The 21,077-nt window shown below is 43.7% G+C and overlaps 1 protein-coding gene across 5 annotated transcripts in view; it reads right to left on the bottom strand.

Moving 5' to 3' along the window:
- The window catches only part of LIMS1 (LIM zinc finger domain containing 1), a 110,452-nt gene that overhangs the window by 14,402 nt on the left and 74,973 nt on the right, over nucleotides 1-21,077 (bottom strand). For 3 of the 5 annotated variants that reach the window (XM_088445976.1, XM_088445977.1, XM_088445975.1), the window contains exon 2: nucleotides 276-435. In XM_088445976.1, coding sequence (XP_088302102.1) covers nucleotides 276-435 — 160 coding nt within the window. Of the gene's footprint in view, nucleotides 1-275; nucleotides 436-3,376; nucleotides 3,707-21,077 lie in introns of those variants that run through there. The other 2 variants (XM_088445974.1, XM_088445973.1) reach the window with 2 other exon arrangements.

Here is a 21,077-nt window from a genome sequence, read left to right on the forward strand (position 1 = left end):
GTATAGTCTATATATACTATCCTAACTGTCCCAACAACACTCAACTGTCTGGTCATCAGGGGACTGATCGCGCCCACCGGAACAAGTGGACATGTGCAGCTGAACCCAGGCACTGAAGTAATCCGCCGGAAGTGACGCCGGCGGTACAGCAGCAGCATTAGCGTTGCTCAGTAGGGTGTTCAGTGTGTATGCTGATATATCTGATCAGTCGACCTACAGATATATCTTTCCAGTGTGTACCCACCTTATGGCAAAGACCTGAGCTGACATCTTACCTCATAGAACAGTCCCTCTGGAAATTGCTGGAAGCACTGAGCACACACAAAGCACTGCTCGTGGTACAGCTCTCCATTACTGTTCACTATCTTTTCTGCTGGGGCAAAGCCAGACCGACAGCGCTCACACATCGCATTTGCCAGAGCATTTGCCATGTTGCTGGAAGAAAAAAAACAAAAACAATTAATGGTCATACTTTACAGGTTTAAGGTAATAAAATAAGCAAGTAGATTATTACTGACACATACAATATAATAATGCATGTTTAGCATTGCTTCCTCACAGTGCTGGGGTCATGGGTTCAATTAAAAACAGGGGCGGGCTGGTGAGGAGTTAAATTGAGTTCCCTTCTACATTTGAAAAACATACTGGTAGGTTAACTGGCTTCTGACCGAATGAATCAGTGTGTGTTTAGTTCATATGAAAATTCAGACTAAGGCCCGTATTCAATTAGTTTTGCATTTGCGATAAAGTTCTGCATACTGAACTTTTCGCCTACATTGCGTATATTAGCCGCGGAAACTTTTCGCGTGCGTACCCGCCATTCTCCCTATATAATTCCAAAGGACGCAAAATTGGACACACGCAAAGTCAGAATAGGCGAAAACTAGTGTCAGAATCGAGGAAATCAGCATGAACCCCCCAAAAGATGCAGAAACATTGGGGAACAATGTAGTAGTGCCCGATTAGCCATAATACAACTGTTTGGGGTACTTAAGATCGCACAATTGCCACAAATTTGGGGTATATGAAAATGGGTGCAAGCATCTTTTAATGTCTCTAAAGTACAGTTTTAATAATTGCGAATCTCCACCATCAGAAAACCACCAGCAATCCCAAAAACACTTGACCCCTTCTTAGAGCACCCCCAAATTCAAAGTACTTTTTTTGGGTCTTCCTCACTTTTTTTTAGGGTTTGTTGACGCAGTTATCCTTTGGGGGGCTGTCCCAAGGGTGCCGAGTTGTTTCCCCACCTTTGCACCCCAAAATAAAAATTTAGCACTTATTTTCTCCTGCTATTCAGAGGCGAATCTTTTTTGCCTATTATATTGCATTGACTTTTCAAGTACACGAAAAGCGGATGAAATTGAATATGGAGTTAAGTTTCCGCCTGGTGAAAAGTCACAATCGGCGATACTTTTTCGCGGATCTCAGCTATTCGCTTCTAATTGAATACGGCCCTAAATCTGTAATGACTAAATATCCTCTATAATGCGTGATAAAATAATTTATTGTATATACATACTCAGTTGCCACCTTATTAGGCACACCTTTCTAGCACCGGGTAGGATGTGTGACCAGAGCAGCCTAGGTTAATTGAGGTGCTGAATATATTCCATTAACCTAGATTCTGGTGCATATTGACATCATCACGCAGTTGAGATCAGCAACTTCTGAATATACTTAGACCACCTCATCTGGCACAAACAATCAAAGTCACTTGCATCCAATTTCTTCCCAATTCTGAACATTATCTGAACCTCTTGACCATGCCTGCATGCTTTTGTGCCCAAAACCAGGACTTACTGCACATTTCTGCTCCTCACCTCAGGAGGGTGCGAGCAGAAATGCCAGTGCTATTGCGCCCAACCTGAGCAAGAATTGAATTGCACAGTTGGGCACCCATTATTGCAAAGCCTCCGGCGAAACTATTTAGATTCCCCCCATTAATTGCACGATTGCAAAACACTTCCACTCAATTACTTTCATGTGAAAATTTTCAACTGAAATCATTTGATTATTGGTTAACAATAAAAAGGTTCTACTCACAATGCAAGATCCAATACATTTTTACAGGTTAAACTAACATATAAAACAATGGGAGGAATTCAATGGTTGTCGTCGGTGCCCACTGATCTCTCGTCAATTTAAACAGGAGATAGGACGCTATAACATAATTGAATCGCCACCAATGAGACAGACAAGACACTGAGGGTGGTATGCATTTGTTTTATCTAATTGTCTAAAGTGACGGGAAATCGCGGGGCGGTATTCAATGGATTCCGATTATCACCCCGACTGCGCCCAAAAACATCGGATTAGCTAAGTAAAATAACTAAACCCGACCATAGTGCTTGGCGCGATAGCAAAAAGTGCCGTTTGAGCCCCTAAACAGGTCACTTTTCGCGCATTTCAGCTCGCCACCCTGCAAGGGTGCGAGCTGAAATGTTGGAGCCAGCACTAGTTCACGCCCGACAGCAGCAACAATTGAATAGCTCCATCGGGCGCGAAGGGAGGACAGCTGCTGGCACCAACAATTGAATATCTCCCTGAGCATTTATTTTATTTCTTACTCTAGGTATATTTTAAGATCTCTCGTTAATTGCTTCAATTTAAGGTTTATAAATAAATTAGAGCGGTCAGAATTATATCTATAAGAAAGTGATCATAAAGTGCCATGATTCACAATGTATAACAAAAAGGCAAAGCAGTTTACTTAGGTATACTAATACTTTACATTAGAAGTGCCCTATGTACAAGTGTATCAAAATTCCATAGCTGAGCAGAATGTAGATATGGATTTAACAGGTGTTACTACTAGTCTGAGCAAAACACTGGGTTTAAAACATAAATTTGTCCCAGATATAAAAACTTCCATGTAACACAACTAGGGAGAAGGAGCAGGGATGGTGAACATTTTCAAATAGGATGGTCACTATCGGATCACCAATTTTAAGCCTTAAAAAGACTTCCATAATATTATCTAGATTGGACCTTTCAAATATAAAACACATTTACACCCGGATTCCACAAAAACAAACTAGAAGTTCTACTAACAGCATTTAACAGTTTCCTAAAGGTGCAGTGATAGAACATGTAAAGGGCTACTGATGCACATACAACTGACTGACTACAACATACAGACACTGAATGTAAAATAACGACGGAGCCACTGTGTGGACAGTACAACTGACATGACATATATGATTCATTACAGCAGTCCCTGGAGCACCTTAGCAACATCTCTTCCAGCTCTGCCAATGGCAAAATCTTTGACTCCTATGCTTCATCCGTCACATGTTCCATTAGCCAAAATAATGTGTTAAATTAGGTGGTTACATTAACCACTGCAGCCAATAATCCAAGTAAGAGCACTTACAATCTGGCGTAGAAGTCACAGATCTCTTTGTATACTTTAACATCACTGCGTCTCCTCTGTAAGTTCGATACTGGTTTTTCATCCTCTCCCCCACTTTCTTCAGGCACAAAATTGCTGGTGACCTCCATGGGAGGCAGTTCTCCATTTTCTGGAATGTCAGGGTGGATCCTGGACTGAATTTCCATCATTTTATTTTCTTGTAGATTTTCAGAAATCCTCCCCAAAAAAGTCCTAAGATCTTAGAGGTGAAACAGAACTGTCGGGCTGGGTACAAATGTCCCAAAGTGTTCTCCGGACTACAGCAGTGTCAGACTGACACACTGACTCATACCGGGATACATTACAATGCTGCCCACATTCCACAGCACAGATTCCAACTAAGGCCATGGAGTGGAGAACACGTCACTCATGATAGGTGGGACCCAGCGCAGCTCTCTGCTGTTGATGTTAAAAATTCCTTTCCCTCCAAAGGGTGCAGGCATAACTGTAAAGTCTGAGCTCAGAGAAGTTTATGGTTCTTCTGTAGGACATCTCTGGCCCTGAGAAATTTTCTCCATAGCTGCACTGTACAATTATTATGTAGGACAGGACAAAGTTAAGCCCAGATCATGAAAACACAACACTTAAAATATTCATACTAGATGAAGTATTATTTAGGCAAACGTTATTTATCCGCTTTGCGTCATTTATGTAGCAGTCCAGACACATTGTTTAAGATTTTTTTTAAGATATTGAATATGGGACTTAAAAAATACCACTGCACCTAAAAGCGTAATAAAAACACTGCTATTACCATTTACAAACATATGTTAGAATGAGACATATTTATGAGAGGTTGCAGTGAATGAGGGGGGGGGGGGGACGGTAATTTTCAAATAAACAGACCTTCCTGTTGGTCAACCTATACAAGACTCCTCTTTCAGCAGAAAAAGCTTTAAACAGTTTGTACTCCTCTAGCTAGCAAATGTCAAACATGTTAAGTTCTGGCAAATTATCGGAGCATGCATATTTATTTGTAAAGGTTTCTAGTTGCGCTTATGTAGCCCAACTTGTACTTTACATTAGGTCCTTTAAAACACATTAACAACATACTGCCTAGATTATAAAGGCTATAAACCAGATTTATTATAGCTGTAATGCAACAAGTTCACTATTCTTGTGCTGATGCTCTCAGCACACAAATAATTGATCATCAGATCATTTATTCTCTGTCTGTGATCATTTTTCTGGTTTTCTAGTATGGTATGTCCTGCTTACTTCACTGTTCTTATATCATAGTGTAGATAAATTTTGAAGATGGTAATCACTCTGCCACTAACTTATTTCGACTAGGTCCGTTGAGCTGGGTATACACCTGAATGATGGATCACGACTTGGCATGTTTTTGCACAAACAGATTGTGCATACATACTTACCCGTCCGCCACCCAACATGCTTGGCCACAGGAACTTGTAGTGTCATCATTATCAGCGGTTCCTGGGGCGGCATATGGGTCAGTCGGCAGGTTGCCATTATGCACATGCACTGATATAGCTGCAAGATATATCGGCATCTACCGTTCTGCACAGCCGATGAGATATGTCTGTGAATGTCGTCGTCCATATATTGCATAGTGTACTGCTCCTTCTAGGTCTGCCGGCCCGTAAAAAGAGTACTTTCTTGTGTGAGCAAAAAGGGGGTTTTATCCTTAGGACATGCCGCCTTTTCATAACTATTGGGGGTGTGCGCACCTGCGGACATGCTGGGCTGACCCCAAGCACTTCCCTCACTGCATGTGCAAAACATCTATTCACCGGCGGTGAGCATTGCACCGCAATCCCCCCCTCCCCCCAGGCAGGCTGTTTCAGCAGGGAGCCGCCATAAAGGCCGAGCTCATTTTGCAGTTTTGAAATCGGGCAGGGAGCGGCGCCCCGCTAAAACAGCCTGGCGGGAACGCTAATAGTGTACCCAGCTTTAGTGTTTTTCAAGGTGGACCTAACAAATAGTTGAAATGAGTTGTTGGCAGGGGGGCAGCGATCTTCAAATTCCAGAAAAATGTATCTACACTCTGACTCAGAGCAATGACTGAGGGAGTCATCCCAGGTCATCTTTATGTATGTACTGCTTATTATTATTGTTTATTTATATGGCGCCAAAAGTGTTCCGCAGCGCCTTACAAAGTACATAACCAAAAAAGTGACTTACAATACAATACAATACAATGCAGGATAAGGACATGATAATATACATTGATACATTGGTGGCCATAACACCCAATTAAGCAACAGAGCATAAGCAACCAAGTGTTAGGTGTCCTAGTGGTGAGTAAGAAGTAGATGAAAATAAAGTAAGGAGAAGCACAAGAGGGTAGAGGGATCTGCTCGCAAGAGCTTACATTCTCAAGGGGAGGGACAGACAGCCATGATACACATGGGGAAGACAGGGAGGAGGGCCTGTCTGTGTTCACTCTGTAAAGGAGTAGCTGCGTGCTAAGAGTGTTCCCCATCTGCGTCTATCGTGGTCTCCCTCCACACAGGTTCCCTAAAGATCTCTGCGTAAGACAACTTAGGATTCCGATTCTTTATCATTTTCTTTCATCTGAATCAATCTGTGCATTTATAACTGTATGTCTGGTTTATTTACCTGTTTTTCTTGTAACTTAACCCTGGAGAGATTTTCTCAATAAATCCTAAAACTTTATCAGTGTTATCTCTGTGCTCTAATGAATTCACGTGCCTGGAGAGGCCCATGCTACATTTATGTAATAATTGTGAGTTTAAGTGAGATTTAAGTGTCTGGTGAATGTAAGAGCGCTCTTACATTCGCTCTTACTCTTCATGGTGGCAACTTAAGTAAAACCCACGTCACAACTACCCAGCGAAATCAGGTTGGCGTATCTGAGCGTAGGCTGGGCACGGTGTTGTGACAAACTGGTTATATATTTTATTTATTTATTACCAGTTATTTATATAGCGCGCACATATTTCGCAGCGCTGTAATAGGTTCTATATCCATTTATCTGGTAGAAGACATGCACATTCATTTCCCGACTGTAATCTTCATTGTGTGTGAACTGGGGCCAAGACTACGGTCATTGATTGTCTGTCTGCAAGGTATAAACTTATGCACACTATTTTGTATCTGAGGCCTATTGTAACATTGCGGCTAGATCCCCGTCAGCTACAGGACCCTTACGTCATCAGTTACTATCCACATGGACTTAGAATGGGAATAGTAACATGTGGTGAGTGAAGCGAGCCCGTGAGGCCGCAGGGTTATAAAATTGGATTTAAAAAAAAATAAATCAAAAACTGATTTATTTGATCTAAATAGGTTTTTTTTAATTAAATTTAAAAAAAAAAACACTAACGTTTAAGAATTTAAAATGTTTACTTAAAAAAATAATAATAAAAAATCCAATTTAAATCCAAAAAAACTGATTTAAATCAAATAAATCCGTTTTTGGATTTTTTTTTTAAATCCAATTTTATGCAACCCTGCGTGAGGGTACAAATTTATAGTATAGGTGGCCAGATACTACAGTTGAGACAAAACTGAGCCATCAAGGCATGGAACCGCACTTCTGCCCTCACTGACGTCACGTCCAGGTCCTTTAGCTGAAGGGGAACTAGGATCAACCCTTGTTGTAACAATGTGCATCAGGAAACACACAGTGGGTTGCAGAGGATCTAATTGTATTTGCAGTTCAGTTTCCATTTCAGCAAGTAACACTCTGTTTATGTACAGACAGGACTTTAGGAAACTGCATTCCACAGTTAGCGAAAGACCCTGAGGAGTTTGCTACTGTATTTACTAACTCTGTTAATTTTGTCTGGATTCCATTGTGTAATGTTTGTGCACACTAACAGGTCTGCTCTTTAGCCGCCGGTTCAAATACCACCTCCGGAAGCCCGACAGCAGGAGATCCCGACGCGAGTAGGTAAGTAATCTAACCCTACCCTGCCTCCCTCACCCCCCAACCCACCCTTAGTGGTGCCTAAACCTAATCTTCCTGGGGGGTTACCTAACCCTAAATCCCCCCCAGTGGTGCCTAACCCTAACCCCCTCTCCCCACACACTAACACTCCAGAGGGGGTGCCTAATCCTAACCACCCCCATCCACCGGCTTACCTTCATACTTACCCGCCGTCTGGACGTTTGTGAATCCGGCAGGCGGGATGCCAATGTCGGTATCCTGTTGTCCATCGGGATATCGGCATTATGCCAGCGCGGCGGGATTGCAGCGTCGGTATATCAACCGCCGGCATATAAAACTGCATCCCATTTGCACTATAATAAAGCCTACTTTTTTCTGCCGATTGCACTATTATATAATTTAGAAAGCCAGATATAAGTTTGCAGTGTAACAGATTGTTATAGACCTAGTATATGTGGATCTTTTGAATTGAATTAGAAAAAATTAAGTTGGATAATGAGAGTTATGGTAAGAACTTACCTTTGTTAACTCTCTCTGGGGTGTAGGTGATGGGAACCAATCTGGGCACCACGCAGTTATAAAGCTTTCAGCTCCCAGGATGCATTGGGTCCACTCTCCCTATACCCCACCTCGAGCCAGAGGCACCTGAGTTGGTAAAAAGCCAAAGGCCGGAGGAGGATAAGAGAGAAGGAAAACTGGAACACTCAAGAATCACACTCACAGATAAGGAGACCGGAAACCAGTGACGAGTACGATAGCTCATATGAAGCCATGTGTGTCAGGGCGGGCGCCTTGTGGACTTCGAAGAAATAGTTAACAAAAGGTAAGTACTTACACCATAACTTTCACTTTCTTCTTCAGGGTCCATAGGCTCCACAGGGAGACCTTGGGAGTGTCCCAAAGTAGTCGTTTTAAGGGCGGGACGCTCCTGCGCTGAGAGGAGAATCCCGCGCCCAAAAGGAAGCATTCCTGAGAGGCGAAGGTATCAAATGCACAGAACCTTAGAAAGGTCTGGACAGAAGACCACATGGCCGCCTTACAAAGCGGAGCAGCCGAGGCGCCACAGCAATGCCCACAAAGGACCCACATACCGAGCAGAAAAAGAAGTTGGAACAGGCAGGCCTGCCTGCGTGTAAGCCTCTGAGATAGTCATACGAAGCCATCTAGCTTGTTTGTTTGTTTATTGCCAGAAAAGGATGACGACAGGAAAGTGCTCCCAATTCTGACACCCTCCTGGCAAATGCAATAGCCAGAAAAAAGAGAGTCTTAGCTGTTAACCAATCAAGTTCCACTGAATCTAGTGGTTCAAACGGAGGACCCTGGTGGGTCCAAAGAACTACTGCCAAATCCCAAGGAGCCACTGGGGGGACAAAAGGAAGTTGAATCCAGAGGACACCCTGGATGAAGGTGTGGATATCCGGAAGCGGAGCAATTCTATGTTGGAACCAGCTTGAAGGAATGCCAGTATTCTGGAAATTCGAAACACCCGAGGGTCGTAATCTCTTGGAAATATGTATGCCACACTCTAAGTATCGTGTTGATGACCGAGCTAGAGAATACCTTGGACCTTAGCAGGGATGTCTCAAGAGCTACGCCGTCAAAGACAGATGATCCAGGTCCGGGTAAAGACAAGGACCCTGAGACAACAGGTCCGGACGTTGAGGCAGCAGAAACATAGTGTCGATGGACAGACTTCGAAGATCTGAGTATCAATGACATCTGGGCCAAGCTGGAGCCACCAGCAGGACAGTGCCTCCATCTTGCTTCAACTGAAGGAAGCAGGGAGACTGGAGGAAATCGGTACACAAACCGGAAAGGTCCATTTCACTGACCGAGCATCCACCAGGCTTGCATCTAGTTCTGGATCCGTACACTGGTAACTTCTGATTGTGTTGGGAGGCCATGACGTCCACCTCTGGGAGACCCCATTTGTCCACTTAAGTTGAAACACCTCTTGGTGAAGAGACCATTCCACTGGATGCACGTCGTGACGGCTGAGGAAGTCCGCTTCCCAATTGAGAACTCCCGGAATGAACACTGCCGAAATGGCCGGGAGATGAGATTCTGCCCATGTCAGAATGCATGACACTTTTCATTGCTGCCCTACCTCGAGTGCCTCCCTGATGTTTGATGTAAGCCATTGTGGTGGCATTGTCAGACTGAACCTGCACGGGCTTTCCGTGAAGAATGTGCTTTGCCATCACGAGGGCCCTGTACACAGCCCGAAGTTCCAATATGTTGATGGGCAGGGATGCCTCTACCGTTGTCCACCGGCTCTGAAAGGAGTGTGGACCGGTCACTGCGCCCCATTCCCGGAGACTGGCGTCCATTGTTAGGAGTTTCCAGTCCGGGATCCAAAAGGGGCGACCCTTGGTGAGATGAGACGTCTGTAGCCACCAAGAGAGGGACAGACGCACCTCTGGAGAGAGTACCATCGTCTGAGCTCTGATCCGGTGGGGTAATCCGTTCCACCTGGAGAGGAACAGCCCCTGCAGGGGACTGGAACTGAGCATATTCCACCATGTCGAATGTGGACACCATGGATCCCAGAACCTGCATCGCCGAGTGGACTGACACCCGGCGACTGTGGAGACATCTCTGTACTCGCAGCTGCAGTATGGAGATCTTTTCTGGAGTTCGAAAGATTCTCTGCTGGTGAGAGTCCAGAAGGGCTCCCAAATTAACCAATCTCTGTGAGGGAATTAGGGAGGACCTTTTCCAATTAACCACCCGTGTGCTTGTAGACAAGCAACTGTCAGTTGCAGGTGGTAGTGAAGCACTTCTGGAGAACTCGCCAACAAGAGGAGGTCGTCCAGATATGGTAGGAGCCGGATACCTGACTCCACAGGTGGGCTCCATGACAGCCATAATTTGGTAAATACCCTTGGAGCCGTGGATAGGACAAAGGGCAGCGCCCGAAACTGGAAGTGTCGTTGCAGTATAGCAAACCGCAGAGAACGCTGGTGAGAAAGCGTTATGGGAACATGTAGGTATGCATCCTGAATGTCCAGGGATACCATGCAATCTCCAGGTTCCAGAGCCAGTATGATGGATCGTAAGGTTTCCATCCTGAAACTGGGCACCCTGAGGAACTTGTTCAGAGATTTGAGAACCACCACCAGTCCCTCGTTGAGCTAGTAGAACTGGTACAATTACCCCTGCTTGCAGCAAGGACTGTATGGCTTTCTGGATCTGCAAGGCCCTGGTTTTGTCTGAAGGAGGGCCTGTGCAGTAAAACTGGTGGGGAGGCCTTCGAAGTAATGAGAGGGCATACCCCTGAGAGATCACTTTTCTTACCCAAGCATCCTTGGTGATTTGACACCAGCACTGGACGAACTGAAGAAGTCGGTCTCCCACTCTGGGGTCCCCAAGAGGCAGGCCCGCCCCATCAGGCTGCGGGTTCATCCTCCTGGGCGTCTTGTGCTCCAGGCCTGTTTCTTAGGCTTGGCAGTTTTCTTGGCAGCGGACTGCCTAGAAAAGCACTGCCCTTTGGCTTTTCCTTGAGGACGAAAGGACCAAAAGGAGGAGCTACGAGACTTTGTAGGAGCAGATGCTGAGGGAAGAAATGCAGATTTTGATTTGGCTAACGTGTCAACAATCTTGTCCAGGTATGGACCACAAAATCTCCCCATTATCGGGTAAGGCCTCCAGGTCCTTCTTAAAATCAGCATCTGCACTCCAATAGCATAACCACAGGGAACGGCGAGCAGGCACGGCCGCGGCAGAGACCGTGGATGTCAGTAAACTAGCATCCAGAGCGGCCTCACGGATATATGCAGCCGCATCCCTAATATGGCCGACCAGTGACAACTGATCCTCTGGAACTTCCAAGTAGTCCTCAAGTGTATTGGCCCAACTCTCTATAGCCTTAGCTCCCCAGTAGATAGCCATGGATGGCAACCCATCCATGGCTGAAAGAGAGTATAAAGACTTTAGGCAAGTTTCAACCTTCCTATCCGTAGGATCCTTTAAGGAAGTAATGGAAGGCATAGGTAACGTTGCACTTTTAATTAACCGTGTAACGTGTGAATCCACTGCAGGGGGTGATTCCCACTTCTTACAATGAGCCTCAGGAAATGGGTAACATGAGGTCAAACGTTTCTGAGGTTGATACCTCTTACCAGGCATCAGCCATGTGATCCACCAGCTGATCTAACAGAGGGAATACTGCCGAAGACACTTATTTGTTTAAACAGAGGGTGTTTGGATTTAGGGGCTGGTTCATCATCCTCTATAACCAATGCAGATCTGACCGCACGTACAAAAGGCAGAAATATTAATTCTTGATTTAGGTTCGGCCTCTTGCCGAGGGGAGTCGGGGTTAGAGGCATCAGCCACCTCTCAGTCATCAGATGACATCTCAGATGCTGACAGCTGTGTGGATTGAGATGACAACACAGGACTCTTAGCTGGTCGTACAGGTTTCTCAGTCTGCAACATGGTCTGAATGGCCGTAGAGGTCGTAGCCAGACTCTGTACTGAGGTAGAGAAAACATCCACCGATGGTGGAGGTCCACTCTGTAGTAATCCCACCGTGGGAATGACCGCCTGCTGTGGTACAGGAGGGGTCTGCATAATCAGTGGTAGTCCCTGTGAGTGAGGGACGGGCTGCTGTGGTACCCCCATAGGAGGAACAGCAGCTGGGACAGCCTGGCGGTCCACAATGGAGGCCAGCATTTGAGAAAAAAATGCCTAAGGGGGCTCCTGTAATGATGTAGGGGGGTTCGAGGCACATGGCAGTAAATGACGCACAATAGTGCACTGGGTACAAAGCAACCACGAGTATGTATAAATACTAACAGGGAGCAATGTACTGGTCCTGTCTTATACATGCTGCAGGAACCTGTTGCCAATACATGGCACAGTGCAGCATATAAGAGAGAGAGAGAGAGAGAGAGAGAGAGAGAGAGAGAGAGAGAGAGAGAGAGAGAGAGAGAGACAGAGAGAGAGACAGAGAGAGAGACAGAGAGAGAGACAGAGAGAGAGAGAGAGAGAGAGGGGAGCTGCTACCCTACCACCACCTGTATTAGGGCAGGTATGAGATAACCTAACACCTGTATTAGGGCAGAACTGAGAGAAAGGGTATAGCCATAAGCTGACAGATGGAAAAAAAAAAAAACAGATAGCATTAGCACAAGTCACATACAACGCAGAAAGACGCTGCAAAGCGGCACTATACTCAACTACACAGTAGTCTGGTAGGAAATAGCGAGAACTGCAACTGCACACTTAGAAAATGGCCGCCGGAGACCTCAGAGGGGGGTGTGTCTGGAGGAGGAGAGCAGCTCCGGGAAGCCAGACCGCAGTGGAAAGGCGCGCTGAGCTGACGGGAGGAGCTGCGTAAACAGGGAAGCTGTCTCCCCTGGGCGGTTATTAACCCCTGGGACGCTGGTTTCCAGCACCAATATGTGCCCGATGGTCAAGTAGAGCGCGATGGCCGGAGCCTGCGTCCACACCCAGCACCTCCGGTCTGTCCCCTGAGACCAGAGGTATCGACTGCCATTACACTCAGGTCACCGCGAGCGGCAACCCGCCTTACCTGTCCCCTGATGTCCAAGTGCAGTCTGGGCCCTCTCCGGGGACCCTGGCTAGTGCTGACCCCCGGAACTCCCGCCGAGATCCCCAGATCAGTACCGGAGTGGTGACGAAGCAGCAGCGCAGACATCCCACTGACAGTATGCTGCTGCGCACTCCAGAAAAAAAGAAATTAAATAAAGAAATAAGCTTTAGGGGCTGATGCGCGCCCCCCCCCCCCCCTGCAAAATGGTGACCAGACTCCAGCCAGGCACCAACGAAGCTGAGGTGCCTCTGGCTAGGGGGCGGGGTATAGAGAGAGTGGACCCAATGGATCCTGGGAGCTGAAAGCTTTAACTGCGTGGTGCCCGGATTGGTTCGCATCACCTACAATCCAAGTTCTCCCTGTGGAGCCTATAGACCCTGAAGAAGAAATACTAATAAGTCGCACCTTTGCTCAAATCCACCTGACATTAACATTGTTATTTTATCTCTTAAGCTAAGTACACATTGGAGCGACGGGCATTCGTTCTGACATCGGAACGATTGCCCGTCAACAGTAATTGTGCGTCCAGACTGGACGACTTTAATGAACGACGTAACGATCATCGTTACGTAATTCATTAACAATGCATTTACCGCTAGCAATATCACCAGGTTTGATGTGCAGCACATTAAACCTGGTGACAGTCGCTAGCTACCGCGGGAGAGCGCAATCGCCGGTACACACTGAGCGATGTTGTTACCAAACGGCATATCGTCCCGACATCGCTCCAGTGTGTGCCTAGCTTAAGGCACAGATACAATTTACATCATTCCTCCCTATACTCTACTGCGAATATAGAGGGTGGCTCAAACGATGTTCCACCTTCTATAAAAGAACCTTTAGTATCTTAATATCTTATTCCAATAAAACTGAACACTTTTTTTTGTATGATTCAAATTCAAAAAGAAAAAAACTGCAATGTTGTAGCAGGAAAGTGCCGAAAACGTTACTCAAATCCTGCATAAGAAGGAATCTGTGCTTACGTGGCTATGTTAAAATGTGTTTCAAGACCAAAAGTCAATAAAGGCATTTTGGTACACACATTACAGGAAAATAAAAAGCTGTCTAAACGCCATACAGTTGCATTGGGTGATGGCGCATCTGCAGGCATGTGAACTATTTCTTACATTCTGATAAGTGATACTAGAGGCAGACCAAGTATTATTTGGCTTTCAGCAGTAGATAATATGAAATGAACTGTTTACAGGAACATTAAGATATTAACACAAGGTCTTATTTTGTTAAACAGCTAAGACCAACAATAAAATGGAGAGAAAAAAGTTAAATGTGCTCCCAAACTCCACCATTACAGAACAGCCATCTGGATTAAATCATGGATATACTTAAAACCTGGACTCTAATGGCAGAGCTTGGGAACCTCTGCCGTTCGCAATCTACCACTTTGAACCTCAGGGTTGTCATTAATAAAAAAAAAAAAGTAACATTTTGAATTAGAAACAAAATTTATACCAGTATGTGTCTAGTGACCATTCAAACTTAGTATAAAATATAAATAAAATAAACCACAACACACTATACATTTGTATTACATAAACTAGTAATTTACAGTCCCATAGCTGTGCTATAGAGGAAGCCATTATCATTTACATTTCCAACACAGCAACATGGTTTCTCTGTGACCAGTTGGAGAACCAGAAAGTCTATGGACTGATCAACATGGAGCATCCAGGATATCATGTGGTGTAGAAATCTCAGCACACATGTAACAAACGTTCTGTTTTAGACATTTCATGGCCAGTCTAACGTGTTATTACAATGTGACATGTGGAAAGAAAGCAGAGGCTGTAATAAACAATCTAATAACAAACCGACAACCTATACTGGAAATCCTCTTACATGCTTAAAACTCCTTATAGGGCTGTATCCTCTGTCACCACCAGACACTCTGGCATTAAATGGCATACTAATTATAGAGAGGACTCCATGCGAGTTTCACCTCCAAGTCTGACCTTTACATAGGAGAGGGGGAGGGGAAACAACTGTTCCAGCAAGTTTGTTAATGTTATGGTGCAAACACACGGTCAGACTTGCTAGATGAACGATGAACGATTTTACCAACGATTTCATGAACGATTAATGATGAACGATTTCTGACAGCATTTAAATTAATGAAATCGTCCAAATCTGACACACACACAGTCGATGGCAGATATCGTTATCTGACATGCGGGAACGCGCATCGTTGGTCGATGCATGCCCTACATGTCAAAGTCATGAATGATTGAACGATTTTTACAATAGTTATCGTTCATATCTGATAAGAAATCTGACTGTGTGTATGTAGCATTACACCTCACTTGTGTAATTATAATATACATATATTTGTTACTTTTAATTGTTGATCATATTTGCTATAAAGTTGTGGCAGAGTAATTGGCAGCATTAGCAATTCTGTGCAGTGTGGTGCTTGGTACAGTATTTGCCGCTATACGAAAATACGCTAACTAGCAGTATATTATATTATATATATATATATATATATATATATTATTTTTTTATTTATTTATTTTTTATTGCCTAGCAGTCTTAGTCTAAACTGAGTTCGTAGAAAACAGATAAACAACTATGATGTCTAATAAGCGACAGATAGCTAATGGTATAATAGTTGTGGGAGTGACTCACACACATAGTAGCATGCAATAGGGTGAAAACCATATACAGACGTGTCCACATACACTTATCCTCCGTACGCTACAAGTCACGTTACACAACTCGTGAGCGTTGTGCAACTCGGTAGCACCAAACATATTTTTGTGCGAATGTTTCCCTTTAAATTTGTCATTCGCAAAGCGATGTGAATAGGACGCACAACAAGCTTATGCTAATTAAAATGATATACGGTATGCCTATATTGTGTGTGCGACTGTGGCTGTATCTGCATGTGAAATGCTACAGTACAGGGGGCGATTCAATTGTTCATCCGGCAGATATTTATTTAAGGCGCCCGACGGAGCAATTCAATTATTGCTCCGTCTGAGCCGGCATTTCTGCTCGCACGCACAGGAGGTTGCGAACAAAAATGTGCTTGCCCTAACTAGGACCTTAGACTGGGTTTAGCCATTTTACAAGGCTAAACCCAGTCTAATGAGGCGTGAAGAGGGCGATAATTAATGAGTGCCCAGAACAATTGAATTGCAAAAGCAGGCACTCAATTATTGCCGCCCACACAATAGAATCGTCCCAACAGTGTCAGTGGCTGTAAGACTAACTTAGTATTCGTCGAAAAAGACACATTTTTAAGGGAAAAGCCACACAAAAGTTTGCATGGCATGACCAGATGTATGTGGACACATCTGTAGTTCTGACTCTAACTGCTCACTGAGGTACATGTCACATAAGCATCTGCACCAGTTTTATATGAATATAATTAGATCATTCATAGAAGAAAGTTTTACAAAAGGAAGTTAATGTAAATTTAAATCAGCAAAAGGCATTGCTGGTGGACGTTCAAGACAGATGGGAAGCAGAATTTTACAGCTTTATTTCCATATTCTAAAGACAGTGTATGTATTTATAGGGCGGAATTCAATTGTTTCCAGCCCATATCGCGCCCGATGAAGCTATTCAATTCTTGCTCCTGTCGGGCGCGATCAGCTGCCAGCGCTACATTTCAGCTCGCAGCCCCAGGTGGATGAGAGCTGAAATGTGCGAAAAGTGACCTGTTTGGGCGCCCAAACATCACTTTTGGCGGTCGCGCCCAGCACTTTGGTCGGGTTTAGCTGCTTTACGCGGCTAAACCTGACCTCTATGGGCGCAATTGAATAGCGGCCCGCGATCTCCTGTCACTTTAGACGGGAGATCCAGACCACGTAATCAATTGAATTCCGCCCATTGTGTATATGTTTGTACACCTCAATCAGAGTTTTCATTAGGCTGCAATTTTACTGTAAGAGTTATTAAAACTTCTTAAAGCTATTTCAAATCATTACACAGAGCCTTGTGTAATAGCCTGCGAGATACAGGTATGGTCCGATTCTGGCAAGTCTGTCCGTATTTTTAAAGCTGTAACAATTTAAGATGCAAAACAAGGTGTTTCGGGGCATCTCAAAGGCTATTACATAAATAAGGTCCATAACAGCCCTGAAACTCCTGTTTGAAATTGTAAAAAAAAATTAAAAAAATGAAACTTATGGTTTATGGGAATTAGTGCTGACATATAATCATAATTTCAATTCATGCAGCCAGGACTGGTACACAATGTAATAAGAAGTGACCTGATTTAGTCAACAGTAGTTCCTTATCACTACTGTTTAGACTGCTCCGTACGTAATCACATCATTACTTTACATCTGGAATGGAAAACAAGTTCAATATATTACTTGCAATGTCAAGCACAGATCATGGCCACAAGCATTGAAAAAAATAGCTGCTGTGTAATAAGGCATGGTATGCAGAGGAGGCGGCAGCATGCTTCACATACTGACACCCGAAGGCTACAGGAAAACTGAAGACTGCATAAAACAATTCAGACAGTGGTTCACATCCAGCAGGTCTCCAGCATTGTAACAGTCAGTACTTCAGCTGAAAACCTGGGGAGTATGTTGATGGTCCTGCAATACAATGGGATGCAAAGGAGGTACGTTTATTTACTCTCTATTGCCATGTGAAAAGGTGCAAACAATTAAGTTCTAATTTACTATGCAGCACCAAAAAGGGAAGGGATGATACAAATAAATTACATGACATAAAAAATAAGTTAAAGACGGCCCTGCCCAAACGAGCTTACAATGTATGAGGGGTGGGGAACACTAGATACATGAAGTTGCAGAATAGCCATTGTATTTGCTGGTGGGGAATGTGAGGGTGGCTACTGCTAGGCAGCAGCATTAGTAGCCACCAATAATTAATCCCTAAATTAACCCGAGTTTACATTTTGTTACATTTAGACTGTAAACTCCTATGTGAATGATAAATAATGTCAGTAAAGCACTGCATATGTGAATGATAAACAATGTCTGTACAGCACTGCATACACTGGTGCAAAATAACATCAATATGTAACCAAGAAACCCACAGGAGGATAATTATAGCGTAGACAGCACCTATTCCTGCATTGTTAGCAATATTTGTGTAAAGGCACTATGAGGCATATGTATCAAAGCTTGATGTGAGATAAAATTGTGAGATATATATATCACCAACCAATCAGCTTCTAACTTACATTTTGCATGCTGTGTTTAAGAAATGATAGTTTGGAGCGGATTGGTGATATATATTTCACAATGTTATCTTGCATCAAGCTTTGATACATATGCCCCTTTATCAAGATTGAACAAAATACATGTGTCTGGTAGAGGGTCTGACTTGTTCATTTAGCTTCAAGCAGCCATGCCATTTTGGTTTGCACATTGTGCCTTGTAGATGAGTAAAATTAATATGTACCGATTTTTTCATTAGTTGCTATGTGTCACCCTTGAGTAAGTTATTGCTTTGGTACCAAAATGGCTGTCGGGCTTGCTGCTACACTATAGTACATGACAAGTATTGTGGCTTGCAGTGATTTATGCTGGATTTTAAAAAAAATAATAATTTTTTACATTCTGACATTTTTTGGAAAGCTGGTTTATCTGCTGTTAATTTCTCGTTATATATCTATGTGAATCACCTGCTACCCTATCTTTGGATGTGATAGATATAGATATATATCTATCTATATACATATCTAGCTATGCTAGTGTAGGGACTTACAGAGAATCGGGGTCCCTTTATGAAGGGCTGCAAACTTAAATGTTTTGATCAAAATATGAACAAATTCCCCATGCTTTTATGTGCTAGATACGCACAGATTTTCAGTATTATATTGTTAATGCCAATAGCAAAATGCTTTCTGTTTTGTATACATATATGGCATTAATACTGCCACGCAGTTGGTACTATGTAAAACCAAGCGAAGACATATATATATATATATATATATATATATATATATATATATATATACACACACACACACAAACACAGGGTGGTCCATAGGTTATATAAAGGAAACAAGTCAGGAAATAGTGATCCAGTATCTACACATATGATATGGGGGAGGCAAAAACTTTTTAGGGTATGTCACCAGTATGGTGGCCATCTTAGACGCAACTCAAATGTTTGAAAAGGGAAGGTAGTCATGTGACATATCAAACAGATGCAGAATTTCATAAGCCCCTGTAAACACCAAGCTATTTCTAGCTGTTTGCGTACGTTCTTCAATGGATTGGGAGGTTGGGCATCTTAAATATTAAACTGCACAATTCAACGTTTGCAGGAGCGGTTTAAACCGTTTATCTGCTAACGCTCCTGCATACAAACCTATACAATCAATCATTGGGCCGATCAGCTGATATTGGGTGATCGGACCAATATTGTATAAACGTGTACCCAATATTTACAGCACAAAAAATAATTTGTGAAATGGTACATTTTTATGTCAAGTTCAGTCAAGGTATGAAAACCAATATATAACTGCACTTATTCATATTTAGCTAATCTGCAGCTCTGTATACCTGGGTGATACAGATATGAACACCACTACATCAAATCAAATCAAATGGTGCAGTGAACCCAAAGTTCTAGGCCTATGTGTGTGTTGAGAAATCGTCTCTCAAAACTTGTATTTCTGCAAAAATTAAATATTTATGATCAAATACTGTATGCACACCTATACAACATACAATTCATTGGCATGGAGACAGCTGATGACAAACTTTCAAAAACATAGGTGATAATTGCCTGCATCTGAGCTACCCACTGCTTACCACAGCATGTACTGCATCTCATAAGGGGGAGATGTAAGAAGCCCTGAAGAGGTATCAGCGCACGTTACGTGCAATGATACCGCTTCTCTCCGATGTATGATCAGGAGGTTGGGCGGTAAATGACAGAGGCGCTATGCGCCCCTGTCATTATCGGCGCTGCCATCTACAAGATAGCAGCGCCGATAGCCTGGGCCATGTATGAATGGTCAGATCGCCTGACCGTTCATCCCGCTGTAGCCATCGGCAGCTACAGCCTGGCGCTGCACTATACCAACAGCAAGGACAGCGCTGTCCCTGCTGCGGCGGCTGCCGACTCCAGGCTGCACGCGGGGATCTCGCGATACTTGCGAGATCCCGCGCATGCTCAGTGGAGCCGGCCGGAACTGACACACAGGGCATCAGCACTAGGCTGATGTGTTGTGGTCTCTAGCGGGTAGCGCCGGAGGGGGGAGTTAACGCTCCCCCTCTCCGGCTGATGAGATGTTCATACATGTCGTCGGTAGTGCTTCCTGTTTCGCCTCGGTAAAGAGTCGAAGCGTTATAGCGGCACGTTAAGTGCAGCTATAATACATCTACTCCAAGGTTTGTTGATGATCACCATTTAGCACAGAGACTGCTGCTAATTTCTCAGCTGTAGTCAAATTAGTTAGAGTGTCTGTGTCCCATTATTATGTCATATTTTGAGCACTGAAGAGGGCATGGCACAGACCTGGATGCGGACCTAGGGACATATCCAATTAGATGCAAAAACTTTTCGCACCCTTCGCCCGAATGTGTCACTTTTCGCCGTTAACAAGTATGCGGGTTTTCAGGCAATCCTATTACAAAAGATGCGATCCGGCATTCGTCCAAAAAAAATACTTGGCGTTAGCGGTGAAGAGTGCAACCGAAATTGGGAAAATGTGCCTGTACCCCAAAAAAAGCTAAACATAGGATAATAGTTTAGAAAAGCATTATTGGGTAAAATCAAAGGGTTTGGTGTTTTTAAGTTGTGTCAAATAAGGCTGTAATATGCAATTATCTACCACAGTGGAAAAATGATACAAAGAAAGCTTTTTGGCCATAATAAATGCTGCAGTTAAATTAGGAGTACATAAAATGGGTGCAACTATATTTGTGTGTCATTTTAGGGAAAAAAAAGTTTAAAATACACCTGCTGCAGCCACCTGCAATTCCCAAAACACGTGTCCCATCCATACAGCCCCCCAAATTACCAACTTAATTACTTTAAACCCATTTTCCAACACTTTTTACATTTTGACCCAAAAAATTACAGGTCGTTATTATTGGGAATTAAGTTAAATAAAAAATTATTTTCGACTTAGTCATTCTAGGGGGGGGGGGGGGGGCGGTGTCCAAGTGGTTCTGAACCAAGTCCCGACACTTTTAGCCCAAAATAGGAGCTTTGCACATTTTATCACCTGCTGTGAGATAGTGAAAGCTACTTGCCGCTTTTAGCTG

Source organism: Taudactylus pleione, unplaced genomic scaffold (genome assembly GCF_031769625.1).
Source record: "Taudactylus pleione unplaced genomic scaffold, aTauple2 ptg000391l, whole genome shotgun sequence".
In the NCBI taxonomy this organism is placed as follows: domain Eukaryota; kingdom Metazoa; phylum Chordata; class Amphibia; order Anura; family Myobatrachidae; genus Taudactylus; species Taudactylus pleione.